Source organism: Phaethon aethereus (assembly GCF_964289735.1).
Source record: "Phaethon aethereus genome assembly, chromosome: 1".
Taxonomy (NCBI): Eukaryota; Metazoa; Chordata; class Aves; order Phaethontiformes; family Phaethontidae; genus Phaethon; species Phaethon aethereus.
This window is the reverse complement of record NC_138575.1, coordinates 172,942,076-172,966,041: the sequence shown is the minus strand read 5'-3', so window position 1 is coordinate 172,966,041 and position 23,966 is coordinate 172,942,076. Positions and strand designations below refer to the sequence as shown.

General features: G+C 40.1%; 1 protein-coding gene across 2 annotated transcripts in view; it reads left to right on the top strand.

Moving 5' to 3' along the window:
- Positions 1-19,336: 19,336 nt before the first annotated feature.
- NDFIP2 (Nedd4 family interacting protein 2) overlaps positions 19,337-23,966 on the top strand; it is a gene marked incomplete at both ends in the record, with an annotated part of 49,419 nt that continues 44,789 nt past the window's right edge. For both annotated transcript variants that reach the window (XM_082014064.1, XM_082014063.1), the window contains one exon: positions 19,337-19,372. In XM_082014064.1, the coding sequence (XP_081870190.1) occupies positions 19,337-19,372 (36 nt within the window). The remainder of the gene's footprint in view (positions 19,373-23,966) is intronic.

The window sequence follows — 23,966 nt, the reverse complement described above, 5'->3', positions numbered from 1 at the left end:
TACATCTGATTTCTTAATATAGACCAGCCAGCTGATGTGGAAATTTCCAGATGTCTGACAATTCAGAAAGTCTGATTGCTTCAGTTGAACGTATGGATTTAGGGCCTAATTACAGACCTATATTTAAAATGATGTTGTTGGCCTGAATAACTAAACAAGTACAGGGCAAAGAGTTCTTCCTTAATGCAAAGGAGGAAACTTGATGGCTAGGAGATGTGCCAGCTGCCAGCTGGATCACTCCCCCCAAGTACTCTATCAGCTGTCCCCTCCTCGGGCTGCTCAGTAAATGCCCAGAAATGCTCCTTCCATCACCCATTTGTACATAATTTATGCACATGGAAATACTTAGATTATTACCAGCAAACAGTTGTGACAAAAATAGCAACACGAATGACTTGACTTGGTTTGCTTATACTCCTTTACTCTCTCTCTTACAGCACTGCCTTTTCATGCAGGTTATGTCTAAAAACTAGCTGATGAACTAACAACTTTGAGGCTGCAAATATGTAAAATAAATCCTCATGGTAGATGCTCAAAGAGGGGGAAAAAACCCCACTGCCCAGATTTCACTCTCTGACGTGCACAGCTTCTTTTGGCTTTAATGAACCATGAAAATACCAAGGGGATAACTTGCACCTACGTATGTTGATGTTCATCAATCCTCAGATTGCTTTAGTAAGAAAAACAGTTCTATCAGTATTGTACAGCATTGCATCACACACTTCTACTTTAGCTTTTTGGTTGGTATGACTGTCTCAAATTTTTAGTTCTGCTAAAGAACACAGATTCATCAGCAGTGATTGTGGAGTCATGATCCTTTAAAACCCACAGTGAAAAAATGTGCAGGGAAAGTGTAAGAATCAGCCTGTTTCCTATGAAAATGACACTTGAATGTGTCCTCCCTTTTGAATTTATTTACTATTTCAAGGTATCCTGGAAGAAAGGATGGAAAAATCAAATTACAATTACATTCCTATAAATTTAATGAAAAAAAAAGAATTCATGAACCCAAACATAAATTGGTACTTTATTTTATAATATATTGAATTGTATTTCTTACTCAAATGTTCCATCCATAGAAAACAAAACTTTTAAGAAGCTTTTCTATGAGACGGTCTTTCACAATTAATTTTTGGAGCTGAAATTATCTGAAGAATAATTATAAGCATTCTGTCTGTGCACTCAGGCCTTAATTTACTCTGTCCCCAAATAATTCTCAGTTAATGTTTGTCAGTATTTAAATTGCTTTAGCTTACTGATATTTATGTTTACAGGCTGGTTGCTAATATAACTTGTCAGTTTATAACAGTAAGTTTCGTTTTCTTCTTGTTGATCTTAAATTCCTTTTTCCCAGTACAATAATTCTTTTTTCTACATCTTACATATCTCCTATCATAAACAAATTATTAGCATATCTAAAAAGATGGTAGAACTCTTCTGTAGGTGTGATATTATGAAAATTTTACCTTCTATTAAATCATTTTTTCAGCAGTCACTTTAAAGAGGCTAGAGTATATCCCAGAGTACTCATAAGCTGATAACAACAATGAAGAAGAGATCTATCTATACAGTATATTTTTCAGCTTCAAGCATCTAGTTTTATCCTCAAATGGTTTGAGATTCCAAATTTTTCATCAAAACCCAAGGCTATTTTACAGAATGTCATTATGTGCTTTTTTTCAGATTTGTTAAAATCAATATATTTAATAGTATTTTCCATGTTTTCCTTGAGTGGCTGACAAATGTAAAGTATTTGACCCCAAGGGGTACCTTTATTCTAAATCCTATATTAATGTTTCCTTCTCATTTTCTTTGATTTTGAGATAATGTAGTGAAGATGGCATTAATGGTAGAGATGCCATGATAACCTTCCAATTTAATCTCATCATGCTTTCTCATAAGTTGGTATGTGCTAGTATTCATTTGTTCCACTGAGATATCTTCAGACTACTAAACCTAGCATGTTAAGTCTTTTTGTTATCTTATGCATTTAATAATTAATCAAAGATTTACCAGTATCTGTTATCATGCTGTTCCCAAGCAATCTACTTTCCTCTTCAGTTTATTAAAAAAGAAAGTATTTCTTCCATATTTGCTTCCAGAAGAAGTTTTTTTACTTTTGAGAAAATTAAAAAGCGTACTCAAATCTTCCCTCAATCATTCTAGAACTGTATTCTTTGAAATGAGAAGATGCCCATTTTCATTCTCCATCAGATCTTCTCCAGTTGATTGATGATACCTTCCCATGTTCCTTTTGCCGCACTCCATCTCCTTCAGAAAGCTACATATGCAGTGCTTTTACCACCAGCTTTTCACTGGCTCTTTCAATACCAGACCTAGGCAGTCAGAAAAAAAGAAGATCCAAGAGAAAGATGACAGCTGTTGGGTGAAGAGTGTGAATAGAGATCAACTGCTCATTGTCTCCTTGAGAAAATGAAATAAGGAGTATCAAATAAAGGTGGTGGGTTACAGATTAAAAAAACAGAAAAGGAAATACCTCTTCACACAATGTAGAAGTCTTGGCCACGTTGGCACTGGAATATTATAATGTCGCAAGAGTTCAAAAAGCAACAAACAAATTTACTGAAGAAAATCCTAGCGGGGGCTGTTAGATACAAAGATGGTGCATACAGTTTGTAAGCCACAAGTTGCTGGGAGCTGGGCAAATATTCTGGGGATGTGTCACTATATGCTTGTCTTGTTCTTAAGCTCTTTTCTACACACCTACTACCTTTTGGGAGCAAGATCCTGAGGGAGTGGGACACTTTGTCTGACCTAAAGGCCGAGCCTGTCCTTGGCCTCTCTTCTGCCTTATCACATTTTTCAGATTCTGTTTCCAAAGACATATGATCTTTGAGGCACATCAATACTCAGTTGTTCTTTTCCACCTTTATCAAAACCCTGTTCATATCATTCTTGTTGCCATACTGTCTGACAGCCTCCTTGTTTGCGTCAAGATCAGTCATAACATTCACACGGTTTTAAAATCCACAAGCCTGTTTTATAAATATTATCTGATATTCCTAACTTTATTTGGATTCCTCCAAAACACTGTATTTTATGAGCAACTCAGCTATTTTTTCCATTCTTTATTGTGCCAAGGTTTGTTTTTTTTAACTGCCTTTCAGGGCTTCACATCTTCAAGGTTAACTTTCCTTATTAGTATTCTGACAGACAAAAGTTAAGTGGCAACCAGCTGGCATCTTAATTTTTCAAAGCATCTTCTGAATTTATCATTTTGCTTATGTAAATCGTATCTATAAATTCTACATATCTAATATAGAAAAAAGTCAATATGCGTAATGCAAGCTAAAGATATTCCTTTACATATGAAATGTCTGAGGTAGAGGCTATTAGACTAGTGTAATTACTGTCCATAGTTTTCCCTTTTCATTAATACTTGATTGGAACCCAGTAGGATTCCAGGAAGAAATATTATAGGACCAAATTTTATTATCCAACACATCCCAGCAAAAAAGGTATTTTCTAACAGAGACAGAAAATGGTGAGGAAAGAGAATCTGACAGCTCAAGTTCTGGCCATTCTCAGTATTCTTTATCTCTTGCTCTATCTCCTCTGAATTTTATCTTTTATTTAATTTATAAAGTATGTGTGGAAGTAGTTCTGTGATTTTCATGATAGTCCAAGAATAGAAATGAGGCAAGACTTGTGGGACTGAGATCTTAATTTACTAGATAACTGCTAGAACTGGGAAAAAGGCAAGCACAGAAGTATTTTTTCAGAATATTATCTCTCCCTACACACCTTTCCTCCTTCATGTAACAGATGCATAATTTAAATGCCCATTATTTGTCTGGGCATTTTTTGTAATAGCAGATTGTTAATGGAAATAATTATAGATCTATACAGTATTTTACTCATCTGCTAGGCCTTTGTTGTCAGCTTGATCCGATTTCATTTACTAATAATTTGTTTCTGTGACAATTTAAGTCAGTCTGTCCATTTTCAATCTTTGAGAACTTTAAAAAAAGAAAAGGCATCTCAGAAAAGTAATTTTATCAATTAAAAAATGAATTGCTACTGTGAGCTCCTCCTTTATTTCGTAAGAGGCTGACATGTCGGCTTCCTGAGCTGGATGCTCTTCCTGGGAAGAAAGAAGAGAATTAGACAGAAAAGATGCAAATGGTTGGTTCAGTTGCCTCAACTTTCAGTTGCCACAACTTTCAGTTGCCATTTCAAAGGCCTTTAGGTTTCTCAGATAGGTGCCGTCTGACACCTCAAAAACGGGGGTATCCCCTAGGTTCTGCCAGCCCTATTAGGATGCACTGAATATCCTAGGGCATTTCAGATGACCCTCATCTCAAATAATGGAAAAAGCATAGGGGTTTTTGTTTGTTTGTGGTTTGGTTTTTTTTAAGCTATCCTTTCAAGTTGATTTGGTAAGTTGTGTAGTACAACTATGTGAAGGATGTGAAGGAAGACAATGGAAGGAAATAATTGCAGTAATCCAGCCTTACTTTCCCATGAACAGGGGCAAGTCTAATAACTGTCATAAGTGTCTTATGGCTATGTTTGTTTAAATTCCAGTGGTCTGTGTTCTGATTCATGGGATATCTACTCTATTCCAGAAAATAATTATTTAAAAAAACAGGGAAAAAAGAATTTGGAGCAATATAACAGCTTGATGACACCCAAGAATTTAGTTCAGAGGGATTTACTAATCCTGTTTTTATAGCTGCTTCATGCCTTTGAGCATATCAAAACAGTTAGGGACATGCAAAGTATCTGGCCCTTATGGTTCAAAGATGTTTATTTTAGCTTTGCTTATTTTAACCTTAGGAAGTTCTACTATGGTGGTACTAACTGTTGTTGAAAAAGGCACTATTATCCTATTCTAGGCTCATTTAAAAATAAATTATAGTGATTCACTGAATGAATTATTCATACTTGGCTGAAGCGACACCATGTTATTGTACCAAGATACAGGAAAATATAAAATTGTATTTGTTCTTTAGCTTTGGACACAATGTGTACTTTGGCACAACATCTTTAGCACTTGTGCCTCCTTCTGATAAAAGGTGATGCAAGAGCTTTCATCCAGCCTCTGTGCAGACAAGGACACTGCTTCAGGGGAATGCCAGACAATGTAGTAGCTCTTCTGTAGTAGCCAGGGAAAACATACTTCCCCTTACAGTTAGCTGCTAAGTAACCTTGTTTTTATCCCCCTTCCTCTTTAAGTACCCAATTCTGCTCTCATTGAGGTGAATTAGAGCTTTTGCAGGAAATTTGCTTTTGTTCCATAGAAATTTACAGGCAGGAAATGATCATTCAGGAAAAGTTCATTCCTGTGCCTTTATGAATTTTCTATAGCGGGTTCACAGCAACAGCATTTCCACTACGTTTACCTGCAATTCAGAAATAACCTTAAACTCTCATTGCTGTCGACTGCGTATATGTCTGTTTAGCTGTCTAAAAATCAGGACAGATATTTAAGATACTCCTATGGCCTTAGAAGACTAACTGTAATTGCTTTCACAAAACACTAAGAAACTTTTATTTATGCCTTGTTGCATTCGTTGCCACTCTCTTGATGAGATACCTGGTGCTGAGGTGCTGCACATCAGATACCTCTTCTCTTTTGCTCTCATAAAGGGAAACTGGTCTTTTCCAACCTTAACAATTCTATGATTCTATGATTCCATGCTGGTCTGTGTGTTACTATGAAAGAAAATTAGATTACACCTTGCACTTTGAGGCAAAAAGAGGAGAAAGTTGTGGCATATTTTACAATCTATAAGAGACACTGAGTCATGGAGGGACTATTCAAAAATCATAAGGAACCATTACACTCATTTTTACTTGCTTCATTTTGTGAGAACAGCGAGAGCAGTTGTGGTTCTGCATCTTTTCTTGGTTATCATGGATATAAATCAACCACAGATTTGGGGGCAGGTATTTCAAATCTTGAACTCTTCATGACATTCAATACAAAGTCAACATATAGTGGTTTATTTTCTGAAGCACCAAGTTTGAGCACTTGCCTATGCATATTCCAGCTCTGGTGTACATAGTGCACATACTGAAGACATATTCTAGTTAGCAATGTTTGTTGGGATTGTGTCCTGAATATTGCCAGACTTCTGTACTGAAGACACAAAGAATGAAAGAAGCCTAGTCATTGCTTAGTGTTTTTTTTCCTATTCATGTTGTTGGGAAGTAAGCCAGTCACTTAGTATTGGAGCCATTGATAGACTCTAACTCACTGATATTTTAGCCCTAACCATTTGTTTTTTTCTTTTTTTTTTTGGTATAGGTATTTAATCTAACTCTCTCAGACTTAAGAGCTCTTATAGCATGGCTGTGAGATGATGATCACATGAACCAATTCTAATGGGGTTTACAAACACAGGCACTAAATGTAATTACTCACCTTTAGCGTCAACAGTACTAATAGTGAAATGAATTAGCAACTGGATCTATTGGATATACTAATTTGCGAGCTAGGTTAGGACAAAAGTAGTATAAGAGAGTGTGGTATCAGCCTCTTTATCCTAAAAGATAGAGGATACCAGTGCTGATTTCCTGAATACTGACTGATTCACTATTACTCTCTCTGACATGCGAATCCCTACACTTTTCTGTAATAAATGTCAGGTATAATGTTTAGAAACAGCAGAGTAACAAGTTACAGCAAAGATCCATACTGCTTTTCCCTTTGCTAAATCTGAACTTTGTATGAGTTATCTCTACCCTGGTAATAAGTAACCTTCTCAGAATTAGTGGAGGCTAGCTCTGTGACATATCCCTAGACTCCCATTACAAAAATATATTTCTCCTACTTAAAAGGTATTCTTGTTTCTCTGATTCAGAAAAAAAGCCTGAAAAGCTGTCTTTTTTCCTCTCTTAGAGGTGCCTGTTCTTACGGGCATCTGATTCAGATGGAGTTAAGGGTCTTCTAGTTGATTTAAACATCTGGTGCTACAAATACTCATCCCTTGGTAGAATTCCAAAATTTTTGTGTCCATGGGCTTCTTTCTTTAAAAAATACGTAAGGAGTTTATATGAGAGGAGCTTTCCTCTGTCTAAGTGCTTGCTCAGAGTTATGAGTTATGTTATACATCTATCTTCAAAAACTGCTAAAAGAGGAAAAAAAATCAGGTATAAAAGCAGTATAGTTATACTGTCAGGCAAAAAAATGCACGAACACTTAGACCAGCATCCTCTCTCTGACACCGATCAACAACACATGACCCATTCCACAGTGCCAGCATGATTATACCTCAATTTCCTCAACACTTCATTAAGCCTTGTCTAAAGTTAGCAGAGAAGGCCTTCTTACAGCCAAGAGTGAGAACGGAGTAACTGTGGACTCCAGTTGAAACAGATTCTTCATCCTTGGAGATATCCAAAATTTGACTGGGCAAGGCCTGAGCAACCTGACTTAATCGTGCCTGCCCTAAGCAGAGTTGGACTAGCTGACCTCTGCATCTCCCTTCCCACCTATATTGTTCTGTGACTCCGTCCTTTCTATTTTGCATCCATCCATCCATTGCTAATCCCTTGGTAGCAGAAAAATCCTTTTCTCACTCATCTGGGACCTTTTCAGTTATGCAAGGAGAATGTCAACACACGTATTCGGTAGATTTTTGAATGCACATAGGGTATAGCTAGATGCCTACTTATGAGCTACGTGTCCAAGCTCCCATTACAGTCAATGGAAATCAAATCAATACAGTTGATAGTTGCACTAAATTTTATGAATCTAGGTTGCCCACATTCTCCACAAACTTGTTACTCATTTGTTGGCTTTAAATTACAGCTTAGGTTGCCCCTGCCAATTTGGTGCACTACAACTTGTGCAATTTATGTGGGTCACACACATTTTATGCAGAAGTGGGAATTTACTGCTAGTCTAATTAAAGACTTGACGGTCTAATCAAAGAATTATTATTAGTCTGGGCACAATTATACTAACAATTAAATTTCAAATTATCCACACATTACAGCTCATCCCAATAATGATACAGTGAAAACCAAAATGCCCAAACTTTATAGTAATTGTCCGTTCCTCTGGTATTATGCTCACCCTTCCACTGTCACACTGGTGACACAGAGATCAAGCCCTAATGTTGATGGCTTCTATCTAGGGGGAAGGGTGTCACTGCAAGTTATCCATGGAAGAGATATGATGTTGGGGGGATTTTTCCTTCTCTTTTCTGGAAATATGATGTTGATGTTAATGGTTTCTTCCTCCTTACTGTTGGGTCTGCTTAGTGTCATTATTATGTACTTGCTAACACAGTCCACTTGCTCCTTATTCATTGGTTCACAATTCCATGTTAGCTCCAAATCTACTATATATGGTATGTTTTACATATATCAGATGCCTGTTCTTTGCCCTTTTTGTTACTCCTAAATTGTTTTACCCAGTTCGCAAGGTTGCATTCCTTTGGCAGCCACTAACTGACTACTGTTGAGTTGTTTATGACCCAGGGGCCTCTGTTATGACCCTGTGTCTGCACGTTCAAGGCTCCAGTTATCATCCTATGCCTGTACTTCTCTACACTGCATTTTTATTCTAGCATCAGAGATAGGTTACTATAGAAAGAAAAACTACATATTGTATCTACTACTTATAAAAATGTATATTACAATAAGCCTTAAACCATTCATACAAGGCTAAGCAAAGGCTGAAACAAATCCAGTAACAGTCATCTGGTTATCGGACAACTGCAGTTACAGCTAAACAAAATAAAACCAAGCTCCAGGCAGGTCAAGGCAAGTCCGAATGAATCCTAACATGTCCTAAGGCCCGTGTTGTCAGTTTAACATAGAGCCTGCAGCCTGCTACTCGTAATGGTAGCACTGTATGCACTGGGCTGTAAGGCTGAACTGTCTGGAGAGCTATTCAGCTCACTCTGTAAGAGAAGCCTCCACCTGAAGAGCCCAGTCCCACCTGCAGTGTCCTGAATGTGTTTTGAATCCTGGCGATGCATTCCTTGATCTTCAAGGAGATCAAATTTTTAACATTTTCTTTCCCTAGTTCTGACAGTGCTAAGATGAAACAACATTTCTAAAAGTCATCCTGAAAAGCACATGCTTGACAAAACTGTGTTGAAATGCAAGACCATGGTCTTATCTACACATGATTTACCTCTGTGAGAGCTCATACATCAAAACAACTGGTACATTACACATTTGGAACCAGCTTTTCTATCACTCATAACTCTGACGTTGTCTGAATAAGCCCAACAAATACCACGCTTCCTTCATGACTGGGACATTTGCCTCAGAGTAGAAACAGTCAAGATCAGCATGTCCTTCCAAGTGGACATTTGTGTACTGAGTTAAGCAGCATTCTGTGTTGCTTGTTGACACCTGAGCTGCAGTCATATTCCTGTAGTACTTGCTGACTTGTCACTATACCTGCTACATGTAGATTCACTTTTGCTGGGATTCTTGCACTAGACCCAGATCTTTACCTCCAGTTGTAGATATCAGAAAAAAAATGCTGGAAAACACTATGGGTCCCATTCAGCTCAGAATTCTGGGCTTCTTTTCTGTTGAAACTTGGTATGGTATATTTCAAAGGCTAGGAAATTTGGTATAATGCATGCCTGAGTCTGTCCTTCAAGTGGAGTTGGGATATGGTCAAGGGAAACAGGACCAAGCAATCTTAAATCTGTAAGTATAGGGAGCAAAGGATTATTTCATAGTTCCGGTCAAAGTCTCTCAAAATTTCAGGCAGCATCTTGGGCAATATGGTTTCGCATTATCTATTGGTTTCTAAGTTTCCAAAGATTCTTGCAAATAATTTTTCACCTGTTTCTCCTCCTGCCTGGTGCCTTCTTTTCTTTCTGAGACTTAACATTGCCTGCAGATTTTAGAGAGGGTCCCATTTTCAATTCATAGAATCATAGAATAGTTTGGGTTGGAAGGGACCTTTAAGGGTCATACAGTCCAACCCTCCCTGCAATAAGCAGGGACACCTTCAACTGCATCAGGCTGCTCAGAGCTCAACCTGACCTTGAATGTTTCCAGGGATGGGGTGTCTGCCACCTCTCTGGGCAACCTGTGCCAATGTTTCACCACCCTCACTCGGAAAAATCTCTTCCTTATGTCTAGTCTGAATCTACCCTCTTTTAGTTTAAAACCGTTACCCCTTGTCGTGTTGCAACAGGCCCTATTAAAAAGTCTGTCCCCATCTTTCTTATAAGCCCCCTTGAAGTACTGGAAGGCTGCAATAAGGTCTCCCCAGAGCCTTCTCTTCTCCAGGCTGAACAACCCCAACTCTCTCAGCCTGTCCTCAGAGGAGAGGTGTTCCATCCCTCGGATCACTTTTGTGGCCTCCTCTAGACCCGCTCCAACAGATCCATGTCTTTCCTCTACTGAGCTGGATGCAGTACTCCAGCTGGGGTCTCACTAGAGTGGAGTAGAGGGTGGAATCACCTCCCTCAACCATCTTGCTTCTTTAATAGCAGTCTTGTTAGCACATGATTTGGCAATTCTGGAAGCTGTCACTGCAGACTATTCCAAATGACAAGGAAATAAACTCACTTAATTTTTACTCGATGTACTTATTAAGTTATAGACTTACAGCTGGAATGTGCCATGGTCCTGATTTTCAGTCACTCATTCTCCTTTCTGAGATGGGCAGCTTTTTTTTTTTTCTGTTACGGCCACATTGCAGAATTAGCATTGTGGTTGATGCCCTCAAGGTTTTCACCTCCAAGAGAATATGGCTGGCATGTGAACACCGTTCCAGAAGTACAGGAGACTAGTCTCCTATGTCTAGAATTAAACTCTTGGATATCCTTTCCCTCTTTCGTCTTTTCCCCCTTATTCTGTGATAAGCAAAATTAGCCCTTAAGTGGCTTTCTCTTCAACTTCCATCCAGAAAGGGCTAACCAAATGAGACATCCTAAAAGAATAATAAAATGATCTCCAAGACTGAGATGAAGTACCTTCTGCTATTTTTCTGAGAAACATACCCTTATTAAAGATATATTGTGCAAGTCCATGGATCACCTACCAGCTTCCTCATCTTGTGCACTTCCTTTTATGTCTGAATTCATTTAGCAGCTCCTTGCTCATCTATGCGGGACTCCCGCTGCCTATGTTTGATCTCTTGCTTGTTGGAATAGACCTTTCTTGAACTTGGAGGAGGTGATCTTTGAGTATCAGCCAGTTCCCCTGGACCCCTCTTGTTTCCAGAGTCATATCTGATGGGACTCTTCCAAGTAGATCTCTGAAGGGGCTGAAGTCTGATCTCCTGAAATGCAGGCTTGTGGTCTTGCTTTTTGCCCTGCTTCCTCCTCTTAGGATCCTCCTCCTGGATCCTCCTGGATCCTGTGACTCCAGTGGTCACATGGACACTGCAGCCAAGGCTGCCTCCAACTTTCATATCCCTGACCATTTTTTTCTTATTTGTAAGTACCAAGTCTAGGAGAGCACCTTTCCTTGGTGGCTCCTTGAGGCTGAGAGAGCTGGGATTGTTCACCATGGAGAAGAGAGGCTCAGGGTGATCCCATCCATCTGTATAAATACCTGAAAGGAGGGAATGAAGAAAAGGTGGCCAGAGGCTTTTCAGTGGTGCCCAGTGACAGGACCAGGGGCATTTATCTTAGAATAGGATAAATTGCATCCTGAAAGTGCCCATTTTTCTCCACTCACTATAAAAAACATCCAGATATCTAGATCAGATGCAGACATCTGTAACTGCAACATCTAAATTTAGGTGAGCTAACTGCTCTGTAGTAGAATAAATCTGGGCAAGACAGCTGGCAAATATTTCAAGATAAGCATTCCTCCTTTCATTTAGCTGAACTCACATAATCATGTGTGGGATCAAAGCCTTACTGAACTGCTCGGTTCAGAGCACTTCTGTACACTACGAGCAGCATTTGAGACACTCAAGCATAGCACTGTTTTTTTGCCTCAAAACTGAGATGAATGCTGAAATATCATGCCTGAAGCTACATATATGCACCACACAACAGAACAAAAGCTAGCTTCAGTGGAAATTGTCATTGAAGATTATTTCTCAAGATTCATTTTTACTTTCTGCCACTGCAGAATGTGGATACTTCCACTCAGATTCAGCAAACTAGGCATTTTTTCCAGAAAGCTACATGCTTTTGAAAACAAAAGTATGCAAAAGACTTGAGCAATTTTAATTACAGTTGTGACTATGTGTTTCCATATTATTAGTTCCTGAGGTGTGTCTGGATAAAATTTAGGCAACTGCCTCTAGCTGAAATAGTACAGTGTATTCTGACAGTGGGACACGTTGTTTGACTGTTAGCATGCTAAACCAGTGAAAAAGAACATTATTCTCCAAGTTTAACAAGTTACCTGTTGAGGTAAGCAGTCATATTCAGACAGTTTTAACTACCACCTAAGCTCATGTGTCTAGCTAATAGGTAAAAACTATGCATGTCAGAAATCCTCTAAAAGTTGTTTGAAGGACTTTGCAAGATACAGAATGCTTACTCAACAGGAAACTCTAGGCATGGGGCCTCTAGACAGAATTTAGGCTGAGTTAGCATTGCAGCTGGCTAGGTTTGGTTGATGATATGGTGGTTAATGGCATGGTAATGCTCTATTTTTTGTTTATATCCTGACACGCTCAAAGGAGTCTGAGCTAGCATTACAAGGAGCCACTGTAACAGCGCAACACTGTGTGGTTTTTAATGCAGCTGTATTACAAACACAGAATAATAGGGTGGTTCCTAATCCAAGAGTTTTATAATTTATGCAGAGGTTTATTTATGTAGAAGAAAATCAATTTGGGCATAAAGCCTGCTCAAAAGCTGTATATATGGGAAACATACATAATGATGAACAGACTGAAAGTTATTTAGAACAAAACCATTATCAGTATTGTGCAGGACAGTGTGTCAGAGGACATCTAATTTGAATGATCAGCATCATTTTCATACTGAAAAGATCATTTTCATTTTACAGCTTTTCCAAATAGATTTTTATATTGTGTTATAAGTGCTAGGAGAAATGCCAGTACACTAGATTTACTGACCTAGCAGTAACTTACCGTGAATATACACTCAGCTCAGTAGGACAAAGACCATGCATTGCAGTTAATATTTTAAAGCAATATTGGTGCTACAAGAGCATGGAGTTACTTGTGTATCTATTACTTGGTCTCTCCTCTTCTAGTTGTATAACAAAATGATTTTCAGATAACAACCAGGCCTTAACTGTCTAGATTTTTTGCATCCAACCAATTTAAAAACACAGTAGCTTTCAGATTAATGGCTGAACAAATGTTTGAATAATCTTTTTCCTAAGGAATACATACTAAAACTGTTTTCTACTTAATAATACCTCATTAATAGTACAAAAAAGGCAAGTATTGCCAAGATCAGAGTGGATATATCTTGTCCAAATAGGACTTCATAACAGCAATGGGTTTCTTCTTGAAGTATCCGTGTTCACTTTCTATGCACAAAGCATATTGCTATCTAAATTTTCTAACACTTCCTCCATTTTTCCCAAAAGATCTCAAGAGTTTGGGGATTTTTTTTTGTTCTTTGTTTTCTAACTGGGAGTATTTTCTCACATATTTCCCACATTCCTTCACAGTTTGGCATGTATTTACATTCTTTATTCTGTATTTCTACTTTACTGTCATCAGTTTTATCAACACTGCCTGACTTGTGCACATTCCATTCAACCCCATTTGTTAAATGGAAACTTCAAAGCCATATGGGGATTATTTTTGTTTGTTAAACATTGTTTATTTCCATAACAACACATGTTGGTTACTGTCAAAACTAAGCTCTTAACATCAGATCTGTATCTGAAAAAACACTGAGAAACTACACCATATACATTTTTTAAAAATTGTAATTAATCCAGGTGTTTGGTTTTCTATTGTTGTTTTGTTGTGTTTTTTTCAGGTAGTGTCTACCACTGCTTTTTGTTACACAAAATTAATTAAATTATGATATTTTATTACAAGGTATTTTCCAAAAAGTCATTATAAACTCAGAGATTTCAAAGAGAGAAACCAGCTTTAAAGACAACAATTTCAAACTAGCACACGTGTTTACTCCTGCGATTCTTCTGCTTTGTACTACCATCTCTCAAAGTACACGTACCTCTCCAAAGAGGTGGGACTTAGGAGAACCTTCTTACTCACTGTTAGACTTTCCTCTGTCACCTGTGTGAAACCCCATCAGCCTTTGCATTCATTCTTCATAGCAACATCCAGTTTGTGTCACATTATGTGGAAATACAATTTTTTAAGAAGAATCCCCTCTCAGAGACAAGCACACACTGCCTCAGCCTTTATTTATGGACTCGATACCATTTCCTCTGAATTCATAGCTTACTCCACAAAACTGGCTAAGCAACCATCTCGCAGTGGCAGCTCGCTATGCTCTTCTTTTCTACAAAAACACCAAGCTATACTGAAGAAGCTGTACTGCTGCTAATGTGAGCACTGGCTCCATGAATGTGTCTGAAGCGTAGCTGTGTCTATTTGACAGATAATGTTCCTTCACTTCTACAGTGTCCTGTTTTAACCATGCTTGTGGCCAGCAAAGGTAATTAGTGTAAGCTGTAAGGGAGACAAGAGAGACATAGGGATCTGACCAGGCTACCAATTTAGACAAAGTACAGCTGTGCACAGCTATGATGAGCTTGTCAGAATATACCTGAACTAGTTTAAAACCATCTCTGTGACTAACAGGAAATAGCTGCGGCAGTATAGAGATCCGTGCAGACTGCAAAATCCATCCCGGACCAAGGCAAATATTTGAGATGTTTCCCACCCAGAGCTCTGTGCTGCAGTAATGACATTTAAAGCTGGTTCACATATATCCGTGTGGTATTTGGACATACCCAAGGACCGGATTTGCAAGACTATACACATGTATATGCACACTGAACAAAAATGACGACAATGTAATTGAGAACCTGTATTCTGCTGCGAAATCTTAAAAGTAGCCTAGTGTTCCTACTAATGATGGCTCTGGCATTGCCTATGTTGCCTAAGAAAAGGAGAAGGAAAGACAAAAAAACCAAGCCAACCTCCTGCTGTTTCATTCTAAGAAACTCAGTCCCAGTGGTTTCTTTAAGCCAACTTCCTGCTTAAAACAGCTATCTAAACCCATATAGAGATCAGAAATTTTGTGCAGTTTACATAACCAAGACCTTGGAAATAAAACTAAATAGTTCATAAACAGAGTTTGAAAACAGTGAGTGGTGGACACTACCTGAAAAAAAACACAACAAATACAATCAGTGAATTCACATTCTGGTTTCAGGTCGGTCTGTGAGTACATTAGGTGCATTAATTTAATGTACCTAATGATATGAATTTGGAAAAATCTATTTTATGAATTTTAATGCACCTAGATTTGAATTTGGAAAAATCTATTTGTTTTCCACCTACATCATCTGTTTTAGAGGTTTGCAAACAAAGGCTCAAGATGCAAAATGAAGCTGCAAATCTGAAATTTTCTTTTTTGTTCAGTTTTGGGTAGAACTGTACAGCTTCTATTCTAACTTCTTTATATGGTACAGCAACCAAAATAGGACAGTAAGTATAATAACTACTTAAAGTAGTACAAAATTGTAGAACAATATAAATATGCAATATTGGTTTTATGTGTGTTTATTAAGATAAAATTAATCTAGTTCTGAAATCTACTATTGTGTAAGTTCCATTAAAAACTTAAAAAATTTGAATAGGCTTATACAGGTGAAAAAGTAAAGTTGAATGTAGTGCTTCCTTATTTGCTGGCCATTGACTGAATAATGAATGAAAAACAAGTTTAAAATTGCTGTCAGTCTTGTGCTGCTTTTCCTTGTGCAGTTAAGTTCAAACTTGTCTGAATTCAGATACATCCTTCAAGTCAATTTTCTGCAGAACTGAGCTTTCAACAGTTATTACTACCAAGAAAATTCTTTTCTTGGCTTGTTTTCATGGTGGAGCAAAGTTTAAACTGTTGTAAACTTGCTGACTAACAGCAATTAAGTTTCTTCTTTCCTAGAACAAACTGAAGCAATACTTTCTTTTAAATGTCATTTTGACACTATTTTGTTTACACGCTATTTAGAACACTATGTTTCTTTAAATACACAACTTTTACAATAAACAATTTATTGTATCAAGAAAAGTGATAACCATTACTGTCACTTCTAAGGTTTTAGGCTTTTAAGGTTTAAGAAGGTCAAACTGAAAAAGTAAATCTTAAAACTAATATTGAAGTTTTCTAGTCATCATAACTTGTTCATGTAAGTAATAACAGTTCTGAAATACACATTTCTCACCTTCAATATATATTTTGTACAAGACAGTACAAGAGAGACATGGACATACTGGAGAGAGTCCAACAAAAGGCCCCCAAGACCATGAAGGGATCAGAGCATCTCTCGTGTGAGAAAAGTCTCTGAGACCTGGGACTGTTTAGCCTGGAGCAGAGGGATCTCACCAATGCATATAGATACCTGAAGTGAGGGTGCAAAGAGGATGGAGCCAGGCTCTTTTCAGCGGTGCCCAGTGACAGTACCAGAGGCAATGGGCGCACACTGAATCATAGGAGGTTCCCTCTGAACATCAGGAAACAGTATTTTTAAATTTTTCTTTTACTGTGAGATTGACAGAGCACTGGCACTGGCTGGCCAGGGAGGTTGTGGAGTCCCCATCCTTGCAGATATTCAAAAGCCATCCAGACATGGTCCTGGGTAATCAGCTTTAGGTGGCCATGGTTGAGCAGGGGGGCTGGACCAAATGACCTCCAGAAATCACTTCCAACCTCAACTGTTCTGTGTTTCTGTGATTTAAAGGTGCCTTAGTGCTTGCTGATTGCTTTGCATTATAGATTAACATTATGCCATAGTCAAAACCTTTGGAACCAGACAGTTAAATTAAAATACATAGATGACATTATTTTGAAAATACAAAGATCTGACAGAAATGCATGACCTTCCTTTTTTAGCCTTCTACCAGTACAATGACATAGCCTTCTATCCAGTTACATAGCTTTAAAAAATAAAGAGTTCCAATGTCCTAGAAAGAACAACTTAAAGATGGACATATTTAAAGCCTAAATTAGTCACAATCTGTTTTGAGGATAAGTCCCATAAGTACATTGATAGTATTCCTGAAGAAAAAGAAGCTGGGTGTCTGTGTATCTCCTAAGCTGTATCACCTATCCATTCTAGGACAGTGTATTACATGGAGCTGAAATACAAAAAAAAACATTTTAAAAAAAATTTGGAGGTCAGATGACATTTTCAAAATTTCAGATCAATACTCCATTTCTGTTTTGTACACTTTTCAGGAAATGTCTTCCTGGGCTGAGATGTCACATGCAAGACTTCAGAAACAGTTTACTTTGGGGAAATTTGTTTCTAACAATATGTAAGACACTAGAAGTTAAACCTATTACATGAACAGTCCAAATTCCATTTCCCATGAAATCTGGTAATGTAATTAAGAGATTTTCCTTCTGTTTGGTAATAGAAAACAGTGCAACACTCTGTACAACTACTCTTAAACTCAGCATGACCTTTACTAATAACTGTTCCTTTTAAGACAGAATAATTAAACATAGAAACTTTCATTATATATAGAGGTAAAGAGGAAAAGGGAGGAAATCCTGTTAGGAAAATACTAACATTAACCCATTTCTAACCTGTATTTCTCTGCCAACTTTGTTTCCTAACTCTTTGGGCTTTTGATGTGCAACACAGTTCTTGTATGAGGACCATAACAAATGCAATGAACAATAGAGTAGGCTTGCACTTCCCAAACTTGTTTTGTTTTGGTAGCTTTTGTAACTTCTGCATTAGCCAGATGTAGGCTGTGAGCAAGACCCTGACTGCACGCAGAAACCCTCATGCTTCCACCTCCTCCTCCCTCCTACTACTATGTATCTTCACTCCCACCCGCATCTAGAAACAAAACTCCAAGCTTGCTCTCCACTTCTCAACCCTCCTACGTGCACATACTGGGACTTCACTCCCTCAAGTCCTCACCCATCTTATCAGTAATGACTGCCTGCACGAAAACACCTACCCTGCTGCGCAGGTCAGTCCCCACACGATCAAAGCAGCCTGGATAATGGCGATGATCTGGGCTGCAGGATAAAGTTCTGTGTGCAAGCCGTTAGTGATAGCAAGAAGCTGCTTTCATGAAAGCATTTACCTTGCAGATCAGTTGTACTCTGCTACATGCACAGACACTCCACTGCAGCTAGGAGCCATTTTGAAATTGTTTTGTACCACAGCTACATCTCTGACAATTTGGGAATCCAGGAATGAGTCATCCTCATCTGATATGCCACTATGGGTTATGGTGGTTTTTACTGTTTTTACCTGAGGGGGTCAAAAACATATAAACACAGAAACATTTACAGTTTTTGAAGGGAGAAAGGAGGAGAAAGTCACATTTTCTTGTCACAGAATGGTGCTTTGCCTTGAGTTTTCAAAGGAACTGAGGCCAAATAGGCTCATGACTCCAAATTGTTACAGGGAGATGCCTATGCAAAATCATTCTCCAGGTTGTAAAGATCTCTTCAGTGCTATATCCTACATCTTCTTGCCCCATAGACAGAAGTGTCTAAGCAAGTCATGGTTTTGGGATGGGACAGAACAGCTTCACCGAGAAAAAGAGCACAGAAACAGCTGAGGTGCAGACATCTGGTCACAAGCTGAGCACTGTGTATGCAGTCACCTAGGAAAGGCCTGGGGGTGGCTACCAACACCACTTGTAGACTCAGCCCAGCGCAGCACAATGTGCATGCCTGCAGCAGGGGACATGGCCTTAAACAGCCCTCGGCCTACTGGAGCGACGAGAGGCAGCAACCCTCGGTACCTTCGGCACCGGCAGAGATGGCAAAGCCCACAGCCGGGATGCCGCAGGGTAGACCGCGGGCTCGGCAGCCCCGAGGTACACATGGGGAGAGGAGCGACGCCAGGCCGGCAGGCCGAGGAGGAGAAAGGCGATGCGGCCCTGCCCGCCCGCAGCAGGCAGCTAGGCCGCACGCCCACGGCCCTCCCACAATGGCCGGGGCGCGCCCGGCAGCAGCTGCGCGCATGCGCGCCCGGCAGTGCAAGGGTGTCGGGCCATTGGGGCATGCACGTCACGGAGAGGGAGCGCTGACTCCCCGCGCCCCGCCCCACCGCCGTGCGCGCGGCGTGACTCTGCCGGCACCTCCCCTGACGGGGGCGGTGCACGGGGGGAGGTGCCTGGCCGGCTCCGCCCCCAGGGTGGGCGGGGGCGCCCGCAGCGGGGGAGGGCCGGGGCGGTGGCGGCTCCGGTCGAGGGGGCGGGAGGGCCGAGGGACGCGGGGCAGGTCGGAGGAGTTGCGGCTGTGCCTGTGCGTGTCCGCGGGCGGCCAGGATGGATCACCACCAGCCCGCCAGCCGCTACCGAGTGGTGAGTGTGGCGTCCCCGGCGAGGCCTCGCTCGGCTCTCCCCGCCTCCTCGCGGCGGGGGGGGGGCAGGGGCCCTTCCCCCCCACCCTCGACCTCCCGGTTCTCGGCTCCCACGCGCGGGGGTCTGGCAGGGACCCTCTGGCGTTTCTTCAGCGCCGGTACGGGCCTGAGCGCGGCCTCGGCGGCGGCGGGGTTCTGACAGCTGGGCCTTGCCCGGGCGGCGCGGCCCCGGCGGGAGCTCCCCCCTCGCCCCGGCAGCCCTTGGCGCCCGGCCGCTGAGGGGACGGCTGTCCGGCCTCGGCCGCGCTGCCGGCCTGCACGGGAAGCGGCCTCTGCCCGCCGCCTTCCCCACCCCCCCTCCCCGCGGGGGCTGGTCCCGGCCCCCGTCCCCGCCGGCGAGGGGGTGGCGGGCCTCTGGGGTGAGCGCGGCCGAAGCAGGAGCGGGGTTCAGGCTTGCCCGGATGCGGGTTGGGGAAGGGGTAGGGGCGTAGTTCTGGGGAGTACGTGCCTGGGAACGAAGCGGCGTTTCTGCTCTGAAGCCTTGCTTGTAATAGCTCTCGTAGGGATGGGATGTGATGCGAGTGTGTGTTGTCATCTTTAAACCAGTAAACCGGCGCGCGTGTGTGTACACACACACACACGTGTACGCTGGTTTACTGGAGATTAGATGCAGGGGACTGTAAAACGCAGACGGCTGACCTTCAGTAAGCCTGTCTCTGTGTGTGTGAGCACACAGGCTTACTAAAGATCAGTCTTCAGCACTTTTCGGCTCATTGAGTCCAATTTAAAGGTCCATTCTTTCATTCCTCCTAAACTTTGCTCGAGAGATAAAAATTTAGGATGTGAAGACATCCGTCCTGCAAGAATTGATTGTATTGCTTGTTTCTTGCTCTTGTTAGCTTGACATCATTTATATTAATCTTGCAGTTATTAGCTTAATGTCAATTATACTCGAAATATCTAAGTTTTTCTGATTATTGGTTGCAGAAATTACTTAGGTGCAGTCAGTCTCCCCAGAACTTTCAGCTTTATCCTTCAGTTCCTTGTACATCATGGCTTTACTCTGTATATAAGGTTGTACTACAGAAGTCTGAAATCTTTGCTACTGTCTTTAATTCAAATTTCTACTACAATCTTATATCTAAATCCTGAATTACTTATCTTACTGTTTGTGTTTTACAGCTTGAGTAGTGAAAACAGTTTCTGCAGAAGTAATCACACTTACTTCTGTGCATATGTAGAACTAAATTATGGTACTTTATATTCAGATTGTTCCCAGGGTATAATCTGAAAAAAGTAATAGGAAAACCTTTGTAATAGGTTTGGAATATTAATTTTGATAGTCTTACAGCATGGAAAATTTCTGGATGCTTTTGGATGATTGGGATTGTCATACAGCTGCTGAACACACCTAGCACCCTGCGACTTCTCAGGAGTGACATATGCCTTTAGGATGCTAGTGGGTCGCCAAGTACTTTATGGGTCAGTGCTTTCCGGCATGCTTCTTTTCCTGCGCCGTGCTACTGTAACTTGGAATCAGCAGAAGTCCTAAAGTCATTCCTCCTCCTTTGCAATGGAGAGCAAAAGTGCTGGCAGAGCGTTTTTTTAAGGCCCTGCAAACGCTAGCATCCCTGAGGCCTGAAGTAACCTGGGTATGTTTTAAAAGGCCTTAAAAGTATATGCTATTAAACTTCAGACAAATATAAGTGAAAACTTAATTCCATTACTCAAAGGAGTAGGAAAAAAATGGTAACATGGAATGAAGAAATAATTTGCCTCTAATATTTTTGTTACATTTGATTAGGGACTTCCAGTGACGGTGCTGGTGCCCAGCTTCGGGTAAACGCTCTTTGGTGCGGCCTTCCAAAAGGGCTGATCGTAATATTTGACAGCAGGAGTTGGCCTTGTCAGTCCCCTGTGTATATTAAGCTTTGTGGTCACTTTGTGTCACTGAATTTTTTTACGGAGGTGTTCTCTGAAGCCTTCGCAATTAGCACATTACGTTCCACTGCATTTGGTGTAAATCACAGTGAATGTGCTATCGTAATCTCTGATGTACTCCAGAGTTTAAAATATGACCTTACTGATTACTGACCCATAGGAAAAAGCATGTTATCTTCTCTCTGTTACATCTGACTGCTAGACATTGAGATTTTTGCAATGTTATTTACTTACTGTGTTGGGTCAGAGAATGGAAGGAACAAGGCAATTGCAGATATACTTAACTAGCACCTGATTAATCAAGCATGTGATCCTAAGTGTTATGATATATTTGCTTACATAATGGCTATGAAAGGAAGTATGCAATAGATTATTGAAGATTTTATGGTTGTGTCCTAATTTTTAAGGACAAAATATAGAGAGAAATATGACTTAACATGGCTAATAGCGCATTAGTTTTGTGAATGTCCCACTCCCTAGTGGTAAGCTTATGAAATGTGACCAGTTCTGCTATGCTCACGGTGGGTTTTTTTCTTCTTCATGAATAATAATGCTTTTTTTTTTTTTTTTTCCTGCTTCAATTGTACCCATTCTGCCTTTACTTCTAACTGATCTGTTTTGCTCTGTTCAGGGCAAGTTCTCTTCTAAACAGAAAGAATTATAGGCGTACATTATTATCAAAAGAATTACTGACTTGCATTTCTGTTCCTGGCAGTGACAGTAGCACTTCACTGAAGTTGAAGGAGCTTTCTCACTGCTGTCTATTTTTATTTGTGGTTTCTTTAAGTAAGTTAAACTAAAAGACTTTAAGAATGGTAGGCAATTTAATTTTGAGCTTTAGCACAACAAGCCAGTTTTATAACTTCTTCTGAAACAGAAAATGTCTGATCCTAAAGCTAACCATCAGCTTCTCTTGTTTTGTATCTATCAGAAATAGCACTGAAGCTGCATTCTTAATCTTGTTCTTTCTTGTGCATCTGTGTTTTAAATAAAAAGCAGTTTAAAAATGTTCAAGCCAGGCAACTGTTAAAAAGCTGGTACTTGGAACTGCACCAAAGTGAGCGATGTGAGCAAAGAGCAGGCAGTACATTGGCGTTACGTAACTATCTGCCGTGGGCATGTGTGATTTGTATTGCTTTCTGCCCCTCCTTTTTTGTCCTCTCTTCATAGGGCAAAAAGACAACTAATTGATGGGTAAGAACTTGTCATGCTTCCCTGCAGGAATATGACATCAGAAGTAAATTAGCCAACCTTTGTTGTCTTGCTTTACTTCCTTTTTTTTTCATTAGTCACTTGCATGCTGCAATCCTGTTGGTAAATGTGTCTTAAATTTTACGTTCATTACAGGTGTAGTCAGTTCAGTTGTGTTGTTTCCTTATTGTTGTATTTTTTCTTTTTCTTCCCCTATTCTGCTTGTTGTTGGATAAGGGGACTGAGGCATCAACTTTAGGAAAATTATAATAAAAATTCTTCAGTGATCATTCTCCTGATTTTTTTTTTTTTTACTTTCTAGCTCTTTGTCATCTGACCTTAATTTGTGCATTGCTATCTTGTCTGAGATGTCTACTCCTAGTCCAGCTTGTTTGCAGAAAAAGTGATTTGGTTGATGCTTTGTGAATCTGTACTGAAACAAAGAAAAAGAAATACAGCCGTTTTCTGCAGTGCTTAAAACTGGGTCAGAAACTAAGTATTAAAGCTCAGGATTGCCTTTTTTTTTTTCCTGTGAAATGTGGTTTTCCAGATAACCGTGTCATGAGGGAAAACTTCATGTGGATATGAGTGATTTAGGCACAGAAATCCCATTGAAGGCTGCAGGGTTTACATGTTGAACTGCTTAAGAATTATAATCAACTCACCGCTCCTCCCAGTCTTTCTTGATTAAAGCTTTGGGTTATCTATCTGGGGTCAGGTAGTCATCAGTCTTTGACTTATGGGTAGATAGGTAGGTGGTAAAATGGGTAGGTTAGCAAACTGGGACAGATGGAGCCAAATGGAGCAGTCCACATGGATGCCAGTTTAGCTATCATTAAACTTGCTGTGCCACTGTAGCGGTGCGGTTTGTAGGTGATGTGTGCTGCAACACTCTGAGATGGCAGCCTTGCTATTGTACAGCACTATACAGGGATAAAGAAATTGTGGTGGGTTTTTTTTAAAGGTGTTTGAATCTTGTATGAAGGCAAGTTGTGCATGCTTTTTAGAAACAGGGTTAAGAGTTGAAAATTGCTACTGTAAACACTTTATTCCAATCCATTGCCTGCATAATGCTACATGTTTTGAATAGTTTTACAGTTAATTTCAGACAGGGCTTAATTTTCTGTGTCTCCTAACTCCATTGTCATTGACTCCTTACTATCACAATGTTATCTGGTTAAAAACCTTAGTCAAAGTCAAGTTGTCTTTGTAGGTCTCAAACACGTGAAAGTCAACCTACACAGGAAATGTGCACAAAGAAAAATCTCTTCCTCCTTCCTTTCTTTTCATGGGACTGAGACTAATAGTGATTGGCAAATGGAAGCCCAAATATTGTTTATTCTACTCCTTTGATACCCCTAGCATATACCTATCTAGCGTATTTTCTATAGTATTTATTGTCTTTGGAGAACTCTTATGTAATTGGTGTTAGTGAACATCCCGAACTAGCTTACATTAGGGAA